At 42.2% G+C, this 15,911-nt stretch overlaps 1 protein-coding gene across 5 annotated transcripts in view; it reads left to right on the top strand.

The window, feature by feature from the left end:
• LOC122079191 (probable cyclic nucleotide-gated ion channel 5) overlaps window positions 1-15,911 on the top strand; it is a 111,184-nt gene that overhangs the window by 79,440 nt on the left and 15,833 nt on the right. For all 5 annotated transcript variants that reach the window (XM_042645452.1, XM_042645455.1, XM_042645454.1 and 2 more), the window contains exon 6: window positions 10,790-10,901. In XM_042645452.1, the coding sequence (XP_042501386.1) occupies window positions 10,790-10,901 (112 nt within the window). The remainder of the gene's footprint in view (window positions 1-10,789; window positions 10,902-15,911) is intronic.

The raw sequence follows: 15,911 nt of genomic DNA, 5'->3' as shown, positions 1-15,911 counted from the left end.
TCCTCTCTTCAGAAGCAATGGAAGCTCGCTGGAGCCCTCTCCACTTTTATGCTCGACAATGGCACATTTGTTTTCAACTTCTCTTGTGCTTCTGATAAATCGATTGCTGTTGATGGTAGTCCCTGGTATGTGGGAAAAAAAACCATATTCCTCCGTCAATGGGACGAGCACACCTAATTCGGTCGTTCGGAGCTGACATCGCTACCCCATTTGGTCTCCTTCCCCAACCTCCCTCTGCATTTTTGGTGTGCTATGGGCCTTAGTTACATTGGCTCTGTAATAGGTAAACCCCTATATTCTGATAAGCTACGAAGGCGATGGATAAGCTCTCGTTCGCAAGAATTTGTGTGGAAGTTGAACCAAACAAGATTCTGTCCTTCTCTATCACTATTGAAGATGGTGCAGGTCACTCCTTTACTCAAGCGGTCATCTACGATTGGGTGCCTCCAATCTGCACCAATGTTTCGGAACACGGCACCCTGTTCGTAGAAAGCCGCTGTTAAAACCTTGTCGCCGCCGGCCTTAACGCCACCTGCTGCTGATCAACCTCTATCTCAAGAAGCCCCTTCCATTGAAAACAGAACAAGAAAAAATAGAAGAAAGGGCTCTGGGTGCCGTCCGTCGCTATCGAAAGTTCCCTCAGCTCGTTCGTTTGCCGCACCCTCCACGCCGATCACCTTGGCTACATTTGATGTGGCAATATCCATTGGTCTGATCGACATTGCGCTTACCTCTGGATGCAATCGTTTCTCGGTCCTCGCGCCTTCTGAGGAAAGTCCAATCACACTTGAAACTCCATGTGGTTCTCTCCTACCCTTACCTGCCATCCCTAGTTCTCTCCTACCTTTACCTGCCATCCATGTTACCTTGGCTCCCTTGATTCCTAGTCTTTCTCCAATTTTTCCTCTTTCGAACTCTGCTCCCTCCTCTATTTCTCCTCTTTCCACTTCCATCCCTTTGCGTCAGTCTTCTAACCCTTTAATCCCTCTTTGGTCCAGTTAAACACCTCTGAATCTTTCTTTCCTTTGAGCCAGTTCATTCCGGTTCAATTGCTGAATACCTTCTCTAAATTTCCATCCAACCACCTCTTATACCCGGACAATTTATATAACGCATCTGACCCATCTAACCCTCTTCTATCCTTTCCCCTGCCCAACCTGTCCTCCGGGCCTAACCGCATCCTCCAATCCACTTCTGACCTGACCCACTCACTTAGCATTGACCTGATACATCCTTCTCCCTCACCCGTGACTGGTTCTAGGTCTCTACCCCCTCCTATTAGCTCCACCTCACCTCTGCTGGTCGAATCCACCTGCCTGTCTTCGGTTGACGCCTTGACCAGCTCCCCTGGCCCCTCCGCTGTTCTCGGTATTGAAAGTTTGGTCCTTGCCACTTGTGCCGCCTCTCGGCCTTTGCCTCTCCTACTGCCTCCAGCTTCGATGCCTTTATTGAAGCCCTGCTCCATCATGCCAGTCTCCACTGCCGCTACAGTCTGCACTACCATTGTCTCTGATTTTTCCGCTCCAGTTATACCTGCTGACGATTGCCTCACGACGCCTGCCTCTTCTCCATTCTACAGCCTTAGTCGCCTGACCCCTTCTAGCGACTCCACCTTTGCTGCTCTATGCTGTACACCTGTTACTCCTGCTTCATTGAACTGCCTCGATAGCCATTGATTGGCCCCTAATTTCCCCTCTGGGGGTTCAATTCGGCCCTAAATGCCTCTTCACCCGTGAATGCCTTATCCCTGCCACTGGCCAATGCAACCCCTCACCTGCCTTTGGTATCTCTGGCCTCGGAAGGCCCTGCGCAGCCAACTTCTTCAATGGATCTCTTCCTGGACTATGCCTCGGTGTCTCTGCCTACTCTCCCTGCTCCTTTGGTTGCCTTGGAAGGCTCCTCGTCCTATTGCACTAGCTCAGCCTTACTGGCTGTCTCATTTGATGGTTGCCATGGTTCCTCTAGGCCTTTGGTGCCCCTTCCGGCAGCATTAGACACCACCCTCGTTGTTTCCATCATATCCCTGACCACCCTCCCCTTGACTACCACACCCACCCTCTCTCCCCTCTTCCTATTGCTCCCAAACCCAAAAAGAAACCTACCTCTACTGTAAGATCTCCACTAGAGCCAAAAATCTCCCCCACTCCTAACCATCTTTTTCCCCTATCATTGGATATAACTGTTGGGCTTCCTTTAAAGCCCCTCCCCTCTCCTTGGACCCTGTGCTACCCCTTCAACCCCCCTTCTCTCAATGATCCCTTGGACTATTTGGAACGTTCGAGGTCTTAACTCCTTGGCCAAGCAAGCTGACATTTGTTCCCGTATTCGTTCCGCCAAATCCAATCTTTGCTGTCTCTTGGAAACCCGGGTTCTAGAGGACAAAGCTAGTCGTATTACTTCTTCCATTGCTCCCTCCTGGTCCTTTAGCTCCAACTATATTCTCAACTCTAATGGTCGTATTTGGATCCTTTGGGATCCATCTTCTCTTTATATATATATGTCCTCTCCTCCTCTACTCAGGCTATGCATCTCTCCATTTCTCATCCTTCAGACTCTCTTATTTGCTTCCTCTGTTGTTTATGGGTACAATTTGGCCTCCCTCAGGCTCCCCCTCTGGACTGACCTTCGCTCCTTTGCCCCCTTCTCGGGTTCCAACCCCTGGGGGATTGCGGGAGATTTCAATGTCTGCTTCAGTCATGAGAAACACAGGGGCAATCCTATGGACACCCAGGCTGTTGACTCCTTCAATAACTGCTTGGAGGATCTTAGCCTTAATGATCTCAGATGGTCTGGTACCAAATTTTCCTGGCACAACAGACGGTCGGGAAATCTCCATGTTGCTTGTAAACTTGATAGGGCCCTTGTTAATGAAGCCTGGCTCAATTCCTTCCCTTCCTCTCATGCTTTCTTTGATCTCCCGGGGATCTCTGATCATAGTCCCATCTCCATCTTTGTCCTCCTCTTCTTCTCCTTTGGGTCCCATGCCTTTTAAGTTCTTTGATATGTGGTCCTCCCACACGGACTTCCTCCCTCTTGTCCAAGATGCTTGGAATGCTCCTACCCCTCCTCCTCGCCGCTCATTTCTTTTGCCAGAAAGCTCAAAACTGTTAAAGGGGCTCTAAAGGTTTGGAACTCCTCCACTTTTGGCAGTATCTCCTCGCGTGTCTCTTCTTGTGATAAACTTCACTCAATCCAGCTCAAAATTCAATCTGATCTGCTCAATCCTGAGCTTATTGTTGAAGAAAGCCTGACTTCCTCCGATCTCTTCCATCTCTTGGTTAAGGAAGAAAGCTTTCTCCGCCAGAATGCCAGGATTAAATGGCTTGATCTTGGAGACTCTAATTTTGCCTTCTTTCACCGGTCCCTCAAAGCTAGGCACAATGCCAACTCCATCCCCTTGCTCCTATCTTCCTCTGGTACCAAGCTCTCCACCCCCTCCGACATTAAATCCGAAGTTGTCTCCCACTTTACTAGTATTTTCTCCCCGTCCACCACCCTACTCATCCCCTTATTCCCCATAACCTCCTTAACAAATTTGTCCCTGTTGAGCTCCTTCCCAGTCTTCATGCCATTCCCTCTGAGGACAAAATCCTTTCCGCCATTCTCTCCCATTAAGCCATCTGTGCTCCAGGTTTGGATGGCTTTAGTATGGGCTTTTTCTCCTCTTGCTGGCATGTCATTTGCAAAGATCTTATCCTTGCTGTTCGAAGCTTCTTCCTTTGCCTCATGCAGATTGGGGGAATCAACCACACCTTTCTCTGCCTAATCCTGAAGAAGGAAGGTGCTAACTCAATGAATGATTTTAGACCCATCTCTCTTTGCAATCTTCTCTACAACTTCATTGCCAAAATTCTTGCCAACAGGATTTAGAAAGTGATTGATTCCCTGGTTAGCCCAAATCACTCTGTGTTTATTGCTGGTAGGAGTATTATAGATAACATCATTCTCTGCTATCAGATTGTGAGGGGTTTTGATCGTAAATCCCACTCCTCTGTTGCTCTCGTCAAGATTGATATCCACAAGACCATAGTTGTCACGGCGACAAGGCGAACTAAGGCGGTGGAGGGTTGTCTAAGCGCTTAGGCGAGAAGGCGCACGCCTTGAGGCAAACAAGGCGACCAATTGTTATTTTTTAATTTTCCTATTTTCTAACATTATTTAGTAAGCTATATATACCTTGTATCATAAAAAATCAAGATTAAGCAACATCAAGTCATTAAAAATCAACATTTAGCCATATTAAATCATAAAAAATTAACATTAAGTCATATTAGTTATAAAAAATCAAAATTTAGATAGATGCTCTGGTTCTATAATAAGTTTGACTGGTCAAATGATATTATTTTTACATGAGACTTTTTGTATCAGTTATAATATAAAACCAACTTTCCAAGAAGTCTAAGATTATTTAAATCTAAGTTGTAATGACAAAGTTATGCTCCGGTCAAACTTATTTTTAAGTGCGTGAATACTGTTAAAATCGCCTGAATGAAAATAATTTTATGGATATCAAAACAAAAAATTATTTTACCAGACTTTGGGTTTTTAGCAATGTTTTAACATGATAGAATTTATAAAATTTTCATAATTGAAAAAAACTCCAGCATTTAAAAGTTGAAAATCGCCCCTATAACCAAAATTCAATTTTTCTTCTTGGACTGGAGGGTTGACTTTTTATCCTTTTGGAATTTGATTTTTAAACTATTTTTATTTGATTCAAATAGGGGTATTTGCTTATTTATGAATAATATCTTAAGTAAATGAAATAACAAATAAGTGTCAAAACACAAGGTGGCATACAGTGCAATAAGGCGACTGTCGCCTAGGCCCTAGGCAAACCCCCTGGACGCCTAGGCGACGCCTTGACAACTATGCACAAGACCTTTGACACTATTAGTTGGGATTTTATTACTAAAGTCCTACTTCACATGTCATTTCCCCCTTCCTTTGTCCATTGGATCCTTTGCTGTATATACTCTCCCAGATTCTCTATCCTTATCAATGGTAGCTCTGTTGGTTATTTCCCCTCTTCCCGCGGCATTAGCCAAGGTTGCCCCTTTTCCCCCCTTCCACTTCTCCCTCTCTAGAAGTTCTCTCCCACTTCATTCAATCCGCCACTGTCTTGCACCTGATCTCCCCCATCCCGAAGTGCAAATCCCTCTACCTCACCCATCTTGCTTTTGCTGATGATATCATGATCTTCTCTAAGGCTGACCCTCTTTCTATTTCCTCCATCATGGACTCCCTCCACTCCTTCGAATTGCTTTCAGGTCTCCGAATCACCTACTCAAGTCAAATCTCTTCCTTGCTGATGTCTTTGATGCTACCCAAGATCTCCTCCAGATCACTGGGTTCTCCCGAGGTTCCCTTCTGGTCAAGTACCTGGGCCTCCCCTTCATCTCCACTAGTCTCTCGGCTCACCACTGTTCCCTTTTGCTTAACCTTTTGAGGAAGAGGCTCCAGCTTTCGAAAGCCAAGCTTCTGTCCTATGCTGGGCGCCTCACCCTTATTAGATCTGTCCTCCAGTCCATGTATCTCTATTGGTCTGGTATCTATGGTCTCCCTTCCTCATCCATTAAATCTGTTGAAAGGCTCCTCTGTTCTTTCCTCTGGAAGGGGTCTGAGTCCTCCAGATTTCTTCACCTTATCTCCTGAGATAAGGTTTGTCTCCCCAAATCTAAAGGAGGTCTGGGTATTAGGAAAATCAAAGAAGTCAACTCTGTGGGTATTCTCAAGCTCATCTGGAAAATTGTTTCTAAGCAGAGAAGCATCTGGGTTGATAGGATGCAATCCTCCCTGCTTAAAAACAATTCCCTTTGGTCTGACCCCCATCCTTGCAGATGCCTCTAGATTTGGAGGAAAATCCTCAATCTCCGTCCTCTTGCTCTCACCGCCATCTCCTTCTCTATTGGTAATGGTCATTCGACCTCCCGCTGGCATGATCCGTGGCACCCTTCTGGTATCCTTTCCACTCTGATCACAGCCAGAATTATCTATTCCTCGGGTCTCCCCTCCTTTGCCTCAGTTTCCTCTATTCTCTCCCCTACTATATGGTCTCCCCCCCTTTCCTCCCCCCTTACTGACCATTGGTCCTCCCTTCCCCCCATCCCCCTGGTCACAGGGGAATAGATGACAAATGTACTTGGCTTCCTTCTTCCACTGGGATATTTTCTTCTGCTTCTGCTTGATCCTTTGACAGATCCTCTGGCCTTACTGTTCCCTAGCATAATCTCGTTTGGTTCAAAGGCTATATACTCCCCGCTACAGCTTCACAGTCTGGAGATGTCTCTCTAACTGCCTCCCCACCCAATCTTTTCTCATCTACCGCCACATCCCTGTCAACCCCTCCTGCTGCCTCTGCTCCCATGCCCTTGATGACTCCCCCCACCTCTTCTTTTCCTACCCCTTCTCTCACTCTGTCTGAAAGAAAGTCCTCTCCAAATGCTAGCTGATGAGCACATTTGTGTGAAATCTAAGTAGTAAAGCATGCATTTTTACATATTTAGAATGGAGCTGCCTTGGGTTTTACTCTCTTTTTGCAGGTTTTGTATTTTAAAGGCCTTAAACATTATCGGGCGTCATATCTCTCCAATAACAACTACCTAGTGTAGTTGGTGAGCTATGGTGTGCAAAATTCCCTTGCTCACCAAGAGGTCTCAAGTTCGAATCTCACGGTTGTCTTTTTTTTTGGAGAATTTTGTTGAAGATTTTCTGCTTTTCACTCACTTAAAGCACTAAGGGCATGGAGAGGATTTCCACATCATCATCAGAAGATTGTCCAAATCACACAAAGCAAGAAGGAAAATCGTCCAAGGGAAAAAATAAATAAATAAATTCGGCCAACAAGGGTTGTGCGCAAGATTTGAAGAGAGGGAGAAAAAGAAGAGAAAAATAAATAAAAAAAAGGAAAGAAAATAAGCAAAAAAATTATAGGAAATTTCTCCAAGTTTATTTCTCTCTTCTCTCTCCTCCACCTTAACACTTTTGGTCTCAAAAGGTCTCACCTACCAATTGTGGGTTTCCCCCTTTTAGGAAAGAGAAATTTGTTACCCTACCTCCTCATTCCCTATAAATACAACTCATGTAAGAGGAGGGGAGACACTTCATTCTTCTTCTAGGGTTTTTTTTAGTTGCTCTCTCTTTCCCTCTCTCCCTCTCTCCCGCTCTCCCGCTCTCCCTCTCTTTAGTTTTATTTCTTCTTTGTTTTTGTTTTGATCACTTTTGTAATAGCTTTTTATTTCAATTAATGCAAGCACTCTTTTATTTTTATTCAGCCTTTTATGTTTATGATTAATGCAATTGAGTTGTAATTTTTAAGTTATAGTTCTAGGCTTAGATCTAGGTGACAAGAAAACGAGCCGTCGAGCATCTCCTTTTCAAGTTCAATTTTTTTTTTCAAGATTTGTTTTCTCCAGGCTTAGAGATTTCAGATTTGGTTCATTCTAGATCTGGTTTTTAGGGTTGGCAGTATCTCAAATCACCCAAGCTTTCAAGTTTAAGCATTGATTCAAGTAGGGAGGCTTCTTCAATAGTCTTCTCTCCCCCCTCTCATTCCCCATTTTGACTACCCTTTCTTTCTTAATTTAGGATTTTAATTTCAGTCGTTACATTATTGCTTTCCCTTTCTCCCAAGGTTCATGGCTAGTGTATGTGTTGGCTTTGTCCCTCCTAGCTATAGAACCATCATTTTATTGTTTTTATTTTAATTGCTTCCCTTTCCCTAAAGCCAAGTAGAGTAACCCTTGTAAGAATGACTCTCTGGTCAAGTAGGGAAGCTCATATTATGATGCATTCCTTGGGCTAAGTAGAGAAACCTACTTGTGAGCCTCTCTCTAACTTTATCCCCTTTCATTTACTTTATTTTTATTTCAGCATTTTTTTTCCTTCATTGCTTTTAATTGCGTGGGTTGTTTATTTTCAGTTATTTATTTATTTAATTTTAATGGCGTGGCTTGCGTATTTAAATTCTTAGATGACGAATGGTTAGGACGTTATTTTAGATACATATGTGTAGGACAGTAGTTAGAATTAGATCACAACTATTAATCGGTTCACTTTCGTATTATTAAAAGAAGCAAAAAATAAAGTGGTTGCTCTCCTTGTGTTCGACCCGTAGCTACACTGATCCGTACACTTTTACATTTTAAAATCTCAAACACTGGCCTTTTCATAGACCCATCCTCCCTTTGGATAGGGAATCTATCTGGGTTGATTTGACCTTTGGGGGCACCACCATTTGTGATACCATCGGAAAGCTTGCCTTCTCTGCCACCATTAACCACCTTTGGATGGAGTGAAACATTCGAAGATGGTCATCCCAATCACGCTCTCCAGACAAGATTTGGACTGCCATCTTCTTTGATGTTTCCTCCAAAATTCGCTCCTTTCATCTTAGGCCTGTCTCCAATTCCCTTAGGAATAGACTCATTATTGCCTCCTGGAACCTCCCTACCGGTACCATCTCCACTTCTTGATTCCCTCCCCCCCTTTTTGTTGTATCCCTTGGTCCTTTTAGCTTGAGTGTTGGCTTTTGCCTCACTCTTTATTGTAGTTCTTTGCCCTGTGGCTGGCTTCTCCTTTTTAGTTGAAGTCTCTCCCCCCCCCCTTTTCTTTCCCCCCTTGTATATTCTCTCTCCTTTGGTTATTAATTTATTTAATTATCCAAAAAAATACCAGTGTTCAAGGTCTACTGGAGTTATTTTGAGACCCATCATGAACAGCTATTGAGTGTTGAAGATCTGAACTAGAGACAGCCTGAAAACCCAGTTTTCTGGGCAGTAGCTCGATCCCCTGTGCTCCCAGCCCTTTGGTCTGATCATACCAGGCTTTTGAGGGTTTGTTCAGCACTTCAAGAGGAGCACTCGACCAGCTTTCCAAGGCCATCTGAGGTCTGTGGCTAAATCAAGAAACAGCATAACTCCCAGTTCGGCCAGTAGAAGTTGATCATATTTTGCGGTTTTGTTTGGCCATATTAGACCTCCACTCAATCCAGGTTTCTGGCTCAACTGGGCCCTATTTTGTGAGTTACAAGTTGTTATTGATTTGACCTAATTGAGGTTTAATTTCTTAGTTGTAACTTCTGATCATATATGAGTCTATACCATAACCATTGTTTGGAGTCTATTGCTAGTCTTTACTGGGGCTGCTTTACATTAGAAAATATCTATGGGCAACTATTTTTATTGATTTCTGCCATTTGAAATATGGTTTACAAGTGAGTTTCTATTATAATTGTCAAGGTGACCCTAGGCATCCAGGCAGTTTTTTCTGGATGGGCGTCGCCTAGGCAGCTTCTTCTTGGTGTTGGCTTAGTTTTGAACACCCCCCCTTTGACCGCCTTGTTTTGCCTAGACACCATGACAACTATGTTTTCTGTATTTAAGTGTCTTTTTTTACTTGCCCTTCCTCAAGAGTTTTGGAAATGTAAGGACTTGCTTCGCCAGTTTGATGAAGCTTGAGTTCTCATAAAGGTTTGATAATCTTTAAGGTTTTCCATGTTCCCAAATTTCTTGTCTTCCATGTGTTGTTTTTGCCTCTGATTTGGTGAATGTTTTATTCTCTCTGGTTTCTATAATGTCACTATCATTCTTCATTCATGTGTGGGTTCATCTATACTCATAGTCTTTCCCCAATTTATTTGTTGATGATTTTCTGCATAGTTTTTTATTGTCTCAATCTTCTATAAAATGTTCATGAATTTGAAGGAATTTTAAGTATGACTGCAGTTTAGCTTCGGGTTTGTGGGATTGGTAGTGGTCTACCGTACTTGTCTGTCTGTTAATAAATCCCCGCCATTTCTTTGTAGTTTTACTTTTGACTGAGAGTTACAGTTTGACTGAAGCCAATGAAGGTAGAAGTATTTGCACCATATTATCTATATCCCAAAATAAGTGCATGCGATAGTAACCACGTGGTGACTCACTAATTCCCAATAAGAGAAACATCTTCCATCCCCTTGGAATAGGATCTACACAAGGAAAAGCACTTGACATTCGTTGGTTATTAGGGGCATCCCGAAAATGTCCGGGTCGAAAAAAACGTCTGGATCGAAATATGGCTTTCAAATTAAGTTCCGAATTAGTGGATGCTGCCAAAGGGAGTGGCGATGCCATACGCAAAAAGGAAGAGACTCAGAGAATGCAATTTGTCCAATAACAGTATATACATCTAAGAGTATCTACATCAATTCACACTCATTAGAATTTAATTCAATTAGGAACTTAAATGTATTATATAAATAGGGTAATTTATTTTTTCCCGGTCCGGTCAGGTCAATAAGGTCATGAAAGATTACGACTTATTTATTTCTTATTTTACATATTCCTATATATTGTCCACTAAGAAACATCTTCCAACCCTCTAATAGTCCTTTATTTGCATTAATGCACTATTTTGATCCAATCCGCTGATGTTAATTGATGATCTTACATTTCATACTTTCTGTAATGGTAAATAAATTCCATACCCTATTCTGTGTTTGGTGCTTTTCCTTCCCATTATATACTGTGGTTTCTGTTCTGTTTTGTTCAGCTATACCATTCATTCAACTAGTACCTTTTAGTGGTGTTTCTATGAACAGTATACAATTTTCAAAGCTATGGTTACAACAATTCTTGAAAGTGGGCTTCTATTTTTCCTTTTATACAATTTTGTCCACATTTTCCTTTACGCGTAATAAAATCCAATCAGAGTTTAATTGATAATCTACTTAGCATTTTCAAGTTATTAGTCCTACACTCTAACCATACCTTTTTATTTTTATTCTTAATGTTTTTGGTTCTTTCTATAGTACTCTTGGCCAGGGGCTCCAAACCAGCACCTATCCTGGGGAGGGTATATTTTCCATAACTCTTGTTATATTTGGGCTCATCCTCTTTGCACTCTTGATTGGTAATATGCAGGTAAGTTTTAGTCCTTCCTGTTTCTCCCCCAACCCCCCGCCCACCCCCCCCAAAAAAAAAAAAAAAAAAAATACAACACAAAATGTTTTTGGTGTGCGATGATGTTGCTTTGGATTAATAATCATTTCTATGCTGAAGGATATGAAAACTCTTTTTTTTTTTGGTAAAATTTCTCCATATTGCATTGTTGATTGTGAATTTTATTTATCAAGAACTTATCAAAAAGTTACATGTAGCTCAAATCAGACTACGTAGATGATATCGTAGACCTTATAGTAATCTTAATTCATTAATTTAATAGTTTTGTCCTTCAATAAATTTGTTAATCTATGCTTCGATTTTCTTTGACTGTCTTTCTTATTACACCTTGTATGTTTTTGTTTATCCGTCTTTTTTTTTTTTGGCGAATATTCATTCCTGTAGAATTATGGTTTGAACATTGTATTGACTCTGAACTTGTGGTTCCTATGGTAGTTGAATTGATTTGTTTACAGAAGTTTGAAGGGAACATTATCAAATATGGTGATCATGAATCCAATTATTATAATTGTTATCCTACTTCGATTTGATATCAATTGGATGATGGAAATTAATGACCATGTGCAAATCCGGTGTCCTAACGAAAGATATTTGTATCCGATATCAGATAACTCAAAATTGAACTTTTGAGAGAAAAATAGGATTGAACTCTATGATCCTTCAGAGAATAATTTGAACTGTGTATCCGATTATTATAACTGTTAACCTACTTTGATTTGATATCAATTGGATGATGGAAATTAATGACCATATGCGAATCCAGTGTACTAATGAAAGATATTTGTATCCGACATCGGATAACTCAAAATTGATTTTGGAGAGAAAAATAGGATTAAACTCTATGTTCCGTCAGAGAATAATTTGAACCAAGTGTTGTCCTAATTCAATTACAAACACTTGAATGATAAGAAGGGGTGAACGGGTAAAGCGAGTATCCCATGCTCCCTGCGATCCTGATCCTGAATAAACATTGGAATGCTAAGGTACAGGACTGTGTAAATTCAAAGTCCATTCATTGATTGAGGCGAGATGCAAAATGAATATGCTAGTTGAGCAGTCAGGAAGCAAATCCTTAAAAAAATACATGAGATGAAGAGGGAGAGATTATTGTCTGGTGAGGGATTCCAACAGAATGTTGCAACTTGCATTTATGTTTAGGGTTTCTTCCTCCATGGAGAATGGGAAATGGAAGGGAAATTGTATGGGTTTGGGGAATTGCGGCTTGAGAATGGATTTGACGACCTCCATGTTAATGTAGGAGTAGTTTACAAAAGCTAACACCCACAATGTATAACCCCAGATAACAAGTAACTCCCAATAAATAACAGTAGACAAACCCAGGAGAATAACAGGGAAATAACCAGCAAGTAATCCCAAGGATACAATCTTAAAACAGAAACAAAACCCAACCCAAAATCAACCCAAAAGAGGAGAAAGAAAAACCGGCGATTGGGAGAGAGAGGGGCGGCTGGCTCTGTGTGACGCCAATGGAGCTGCAAAGCTGGTCGATTGAAGGTCCCTAGGAGGCAACAAAAATCCCCAATCTTGAGGATATTTCGACGGCTGGTTAGGAAGTTATGCAGGTTCTTGATTTTCAGACCTAAGAGAGAGAATCTGAGAGAATGCTTCAAGAACTGAGGCTAGCTTGCTTGGACAGGACTGAGTTGAGGATCAAAGGACCCTGTTACTGTGAGGAACAGCTGCTGAAAAAGCCTGACCGATCAGAAGCCTGAGGAGAGAGGTATGGAGATCGATTGGGCTTCCAGTCTTGGTAATTCCTGCTGGCCGATTGTTGCTTTAGCAGAATTGGACAGATCTGAAATCTCTTGAACAGTAACCCAATAACAGCAAAGGAAATTGAATGAGTAGACAAGAAAGAACAAGGGAAGTGGGAGAGAAGGGGCTATCTCAGCCTGGGCTTCTCACCCACAGCTATCCCAGCTGCTCTAAGAAATTGACTGCAATTCTTCTTTATTCAAAACTGAGAAATAATGGTACATATATGCCTCTCTCTTTATAGAGGGGAAGTTTACAATCATACTAAGACTAGGAGCTAGTTTCCAAAGAGGCCTAGACACTCCGACTACAACTAGGAATTGAAAATAGACTAAGACTAAGACTAGGGCTGATAGGACTTATAATCGATGGGCCCAAAATAACATAAAAGACATTAAAATAGTACTCAAGTGAAAGCCTAATTCGATGGGCCCATTGGGCCCATACTTTATTACCTCAAATCAGGCCTCAATTAAGAGGCCGATTGTAGATCCTTTGGGTTGGGCTTCCTCCTGTGATAGCTCTGCCCATAATAGGGATCTACATCAGCTCCCCCCTTCTTAGAATCATTCGTCTCCGATGAATGGATGAAGGACATGTAGTGCTCATAAAGATCTGTATCAAGCCATCGAAAATCATCTACATGGATCCAAGCGCAATCTTGTTGTGGCCGTCCTTTCCATTTGACGAGGAACGAGTAGCAACCCTTGCCCCCACAAACTGTAGTGAACTTGTTGTCAAGGACATCTTCAATAATATCATCTTCTGGGGTTACAAATTGGGGAAGCTTTAGGGTATGTTCTGTGTTGCCTTCGTCAGAATGGTGTCCCACGTACAGTGTAAGATCAGCCACATTGAAGACATTGTTGATCTTCAGGGTCGGAGGTAGTTCCAGCATGTATGCATTGGGACCGATAGCTTCAAGATCTTATATGGACCCATATTTCGAGGATGAAGTTTGTGCATTGTACAAGGAGGGAACCTCATGTAGAATTCGAGCCATTACCATATCACCAAGTTGAAATTCCACGTAGCATCAATGATGGTTGGCAGTTGCTTGATACCTGTCATTGCTAAAAGCTATGCGGCGACGAACATCAGCATGTACCTTGGCGATGTGTCTAAGGAACTCATCCGCTTCAACACTGTTACAATCCCAGTTACTTGTGATCAAACCAGAGAAAGAGAAAGGGACAAAGAAGAAGAAAATAAGAGACAAGAAGCAGAGAGAGATGCGAGATCGAGATACTCCCAAGAGAGGGGAATAACCTCGATCATACCAGAATAGTCTACCGCAGGCTAGACCCTGATATTTATATATTAGAAACAAAATAAACAGGTACAAAAATACCCTTAAAGATCTAGTTAGCTCTAATACAGAGACAAGGATCGATAGGATATAATTGCCTCTATCGCCCTTGTCGCTGATTGAGCTAACGCCTCAATCTTAACACTCCTGCTGGAGCATATACATCACCCATGCTCAGCTTGGTACAACCATTATGAAAATTAGGAGCAAATAGAGACTTTGTGAACATGTCTGCGAACTAATCTGAGGAAGGAACAAAAGGGGTCTCGACCAACTTCTTCAGAACAGCATCACAAACAAAGTGGCAGTCTACCTCGATGTGCTTGGTCCTTTCGTGGAAAACTGGGTTACTAGCAATGTACACAACAGCTTAGTTGTCACAATACATCTTCATAAGCTTGGTTACTGGAAACCCCAACTCCAGAAGTAACGACCGTAGCCCCATCAACTCAGCAATGGTGCGAGCTATAGCTTTGTATTCTACTTCACCACTAGACCGAGTAGTGGTAGTCTTCTTCTTACTTCTCCAAGTAATTAGATTACCTCCAACAAATGTGCAATACCCTGTAGTGGACCTACGATCACTAGTAGAGCTGACCCAATCAGCATCAGAATAACCAACTAGTTCCATATGCCGATTAGGACGATAGATCAGCCCTTTTCCAGGAGCACCCTTTAAATATCGAAGAACATAAACAGCAGCGTCTCAATAAGCTTTCTGAGGAGACTGCATGAACTAAGGACCCCAACAGCATAAGAAATGTTAGGTCGTGTAACAGTAAAATATATCAACTTGCCAACCAAACTTTTATACTGATGCACATCCTGGAAAGGTTCGCCATCACTAACGCCAAACTTTTGGTGAGGATCCATAGGGATATCTATAGCCCTGGATGCAAGCATACCGGTATCAAATAAAAGGTCCAACACATATTTCCTTTGAGACAAACCGATCCCCTTCTTACATTGAACCACTTCAATCCTGAGGAAATAGTGAAGCTGACCTAAGTCTTTGTTCTGAAAGTGCTGCTATAGGTAGTTCTTCACCTCTATAGGTAGTTCTTCACCTCAAAGATTCTTGCCTCATCATTACCAGTAAGAATAATATCATCCACATAAACAACCAAGACAACCTGCTTATTACTTCTGCAATGGACAGATAGAGTGATCAGAGTAACAGTGAGAATGCACCATGCCCGAGGGGACTGTTTAAGTCCATAGATAACCTTGTGTAGACGACACACATGGCCTCTATTCTCCCTCTGAGCAACATAACCAGGAGGTTACTCCATATACACCTCTTCCTGTAGATCACCATACAAAAAGGCATTCTTGATGTCTAATTGAAACAATAGCCAATCAAAGTCGACAGCAAGAGAAATAAATAAGCAAACAGAGTTCAATCTAGCAACCGGGGAGAAGGTCTCAAAATAATTAACTCCATATGTTTGAGTATAACCCTTGGGGCTTTTAACCGCTCAACAAAGCCATCAGAATGATACGTAATAGTGTAAATCTAGCAACACTTCACCAAGTCCTTACTCGGAGGTAAATCTTCCAGACTCTAGGTAGCACGATTCAAGAAAGCATCCATTTCTACATCCATGGCAGCTTTCCATCCAGGGGTACGCAAGGCGTCAATATGAGATCGGGGAATAGTATTAGTAGAAAGAGACAGGGCAAGACCATGGATGGTCGATGGGAGATGAGACAAGGAAATAAAGTTGTCAATAGGATACACAACCATAGATTTTTGTGTGCAAGTGCATGTACCTTTATGTTGAGCAATTGGTAGTCATCAGGCATAGCAGGAAGAGGAGCTTCACCAGAGGAATGCGGCAATGGAGGGAACAAATCATCTGGAGGATTGCTATTGGCACTAGGCT

Source organism: Macadamia integrifolia, chromosome 5 (genome assembly GCF_013358625.1).
Source record: "Macadamia integrifolia cultivar HAES 741 chromosome 5, SCU_Mint_v3, whole genome shotgun sequence".
Classification (NCBI taxonomy): Eukaryota; Viridiplantae; Streptophyta; class Magnoliopsida; order Proteales; family Proteaceae; genus Macadamia; species Macadamia integrifolia.
Note: the sequence above shows the minus strand (reverse complement) of the source record. Positions and strands in the feature narration are given on the sequence as shown.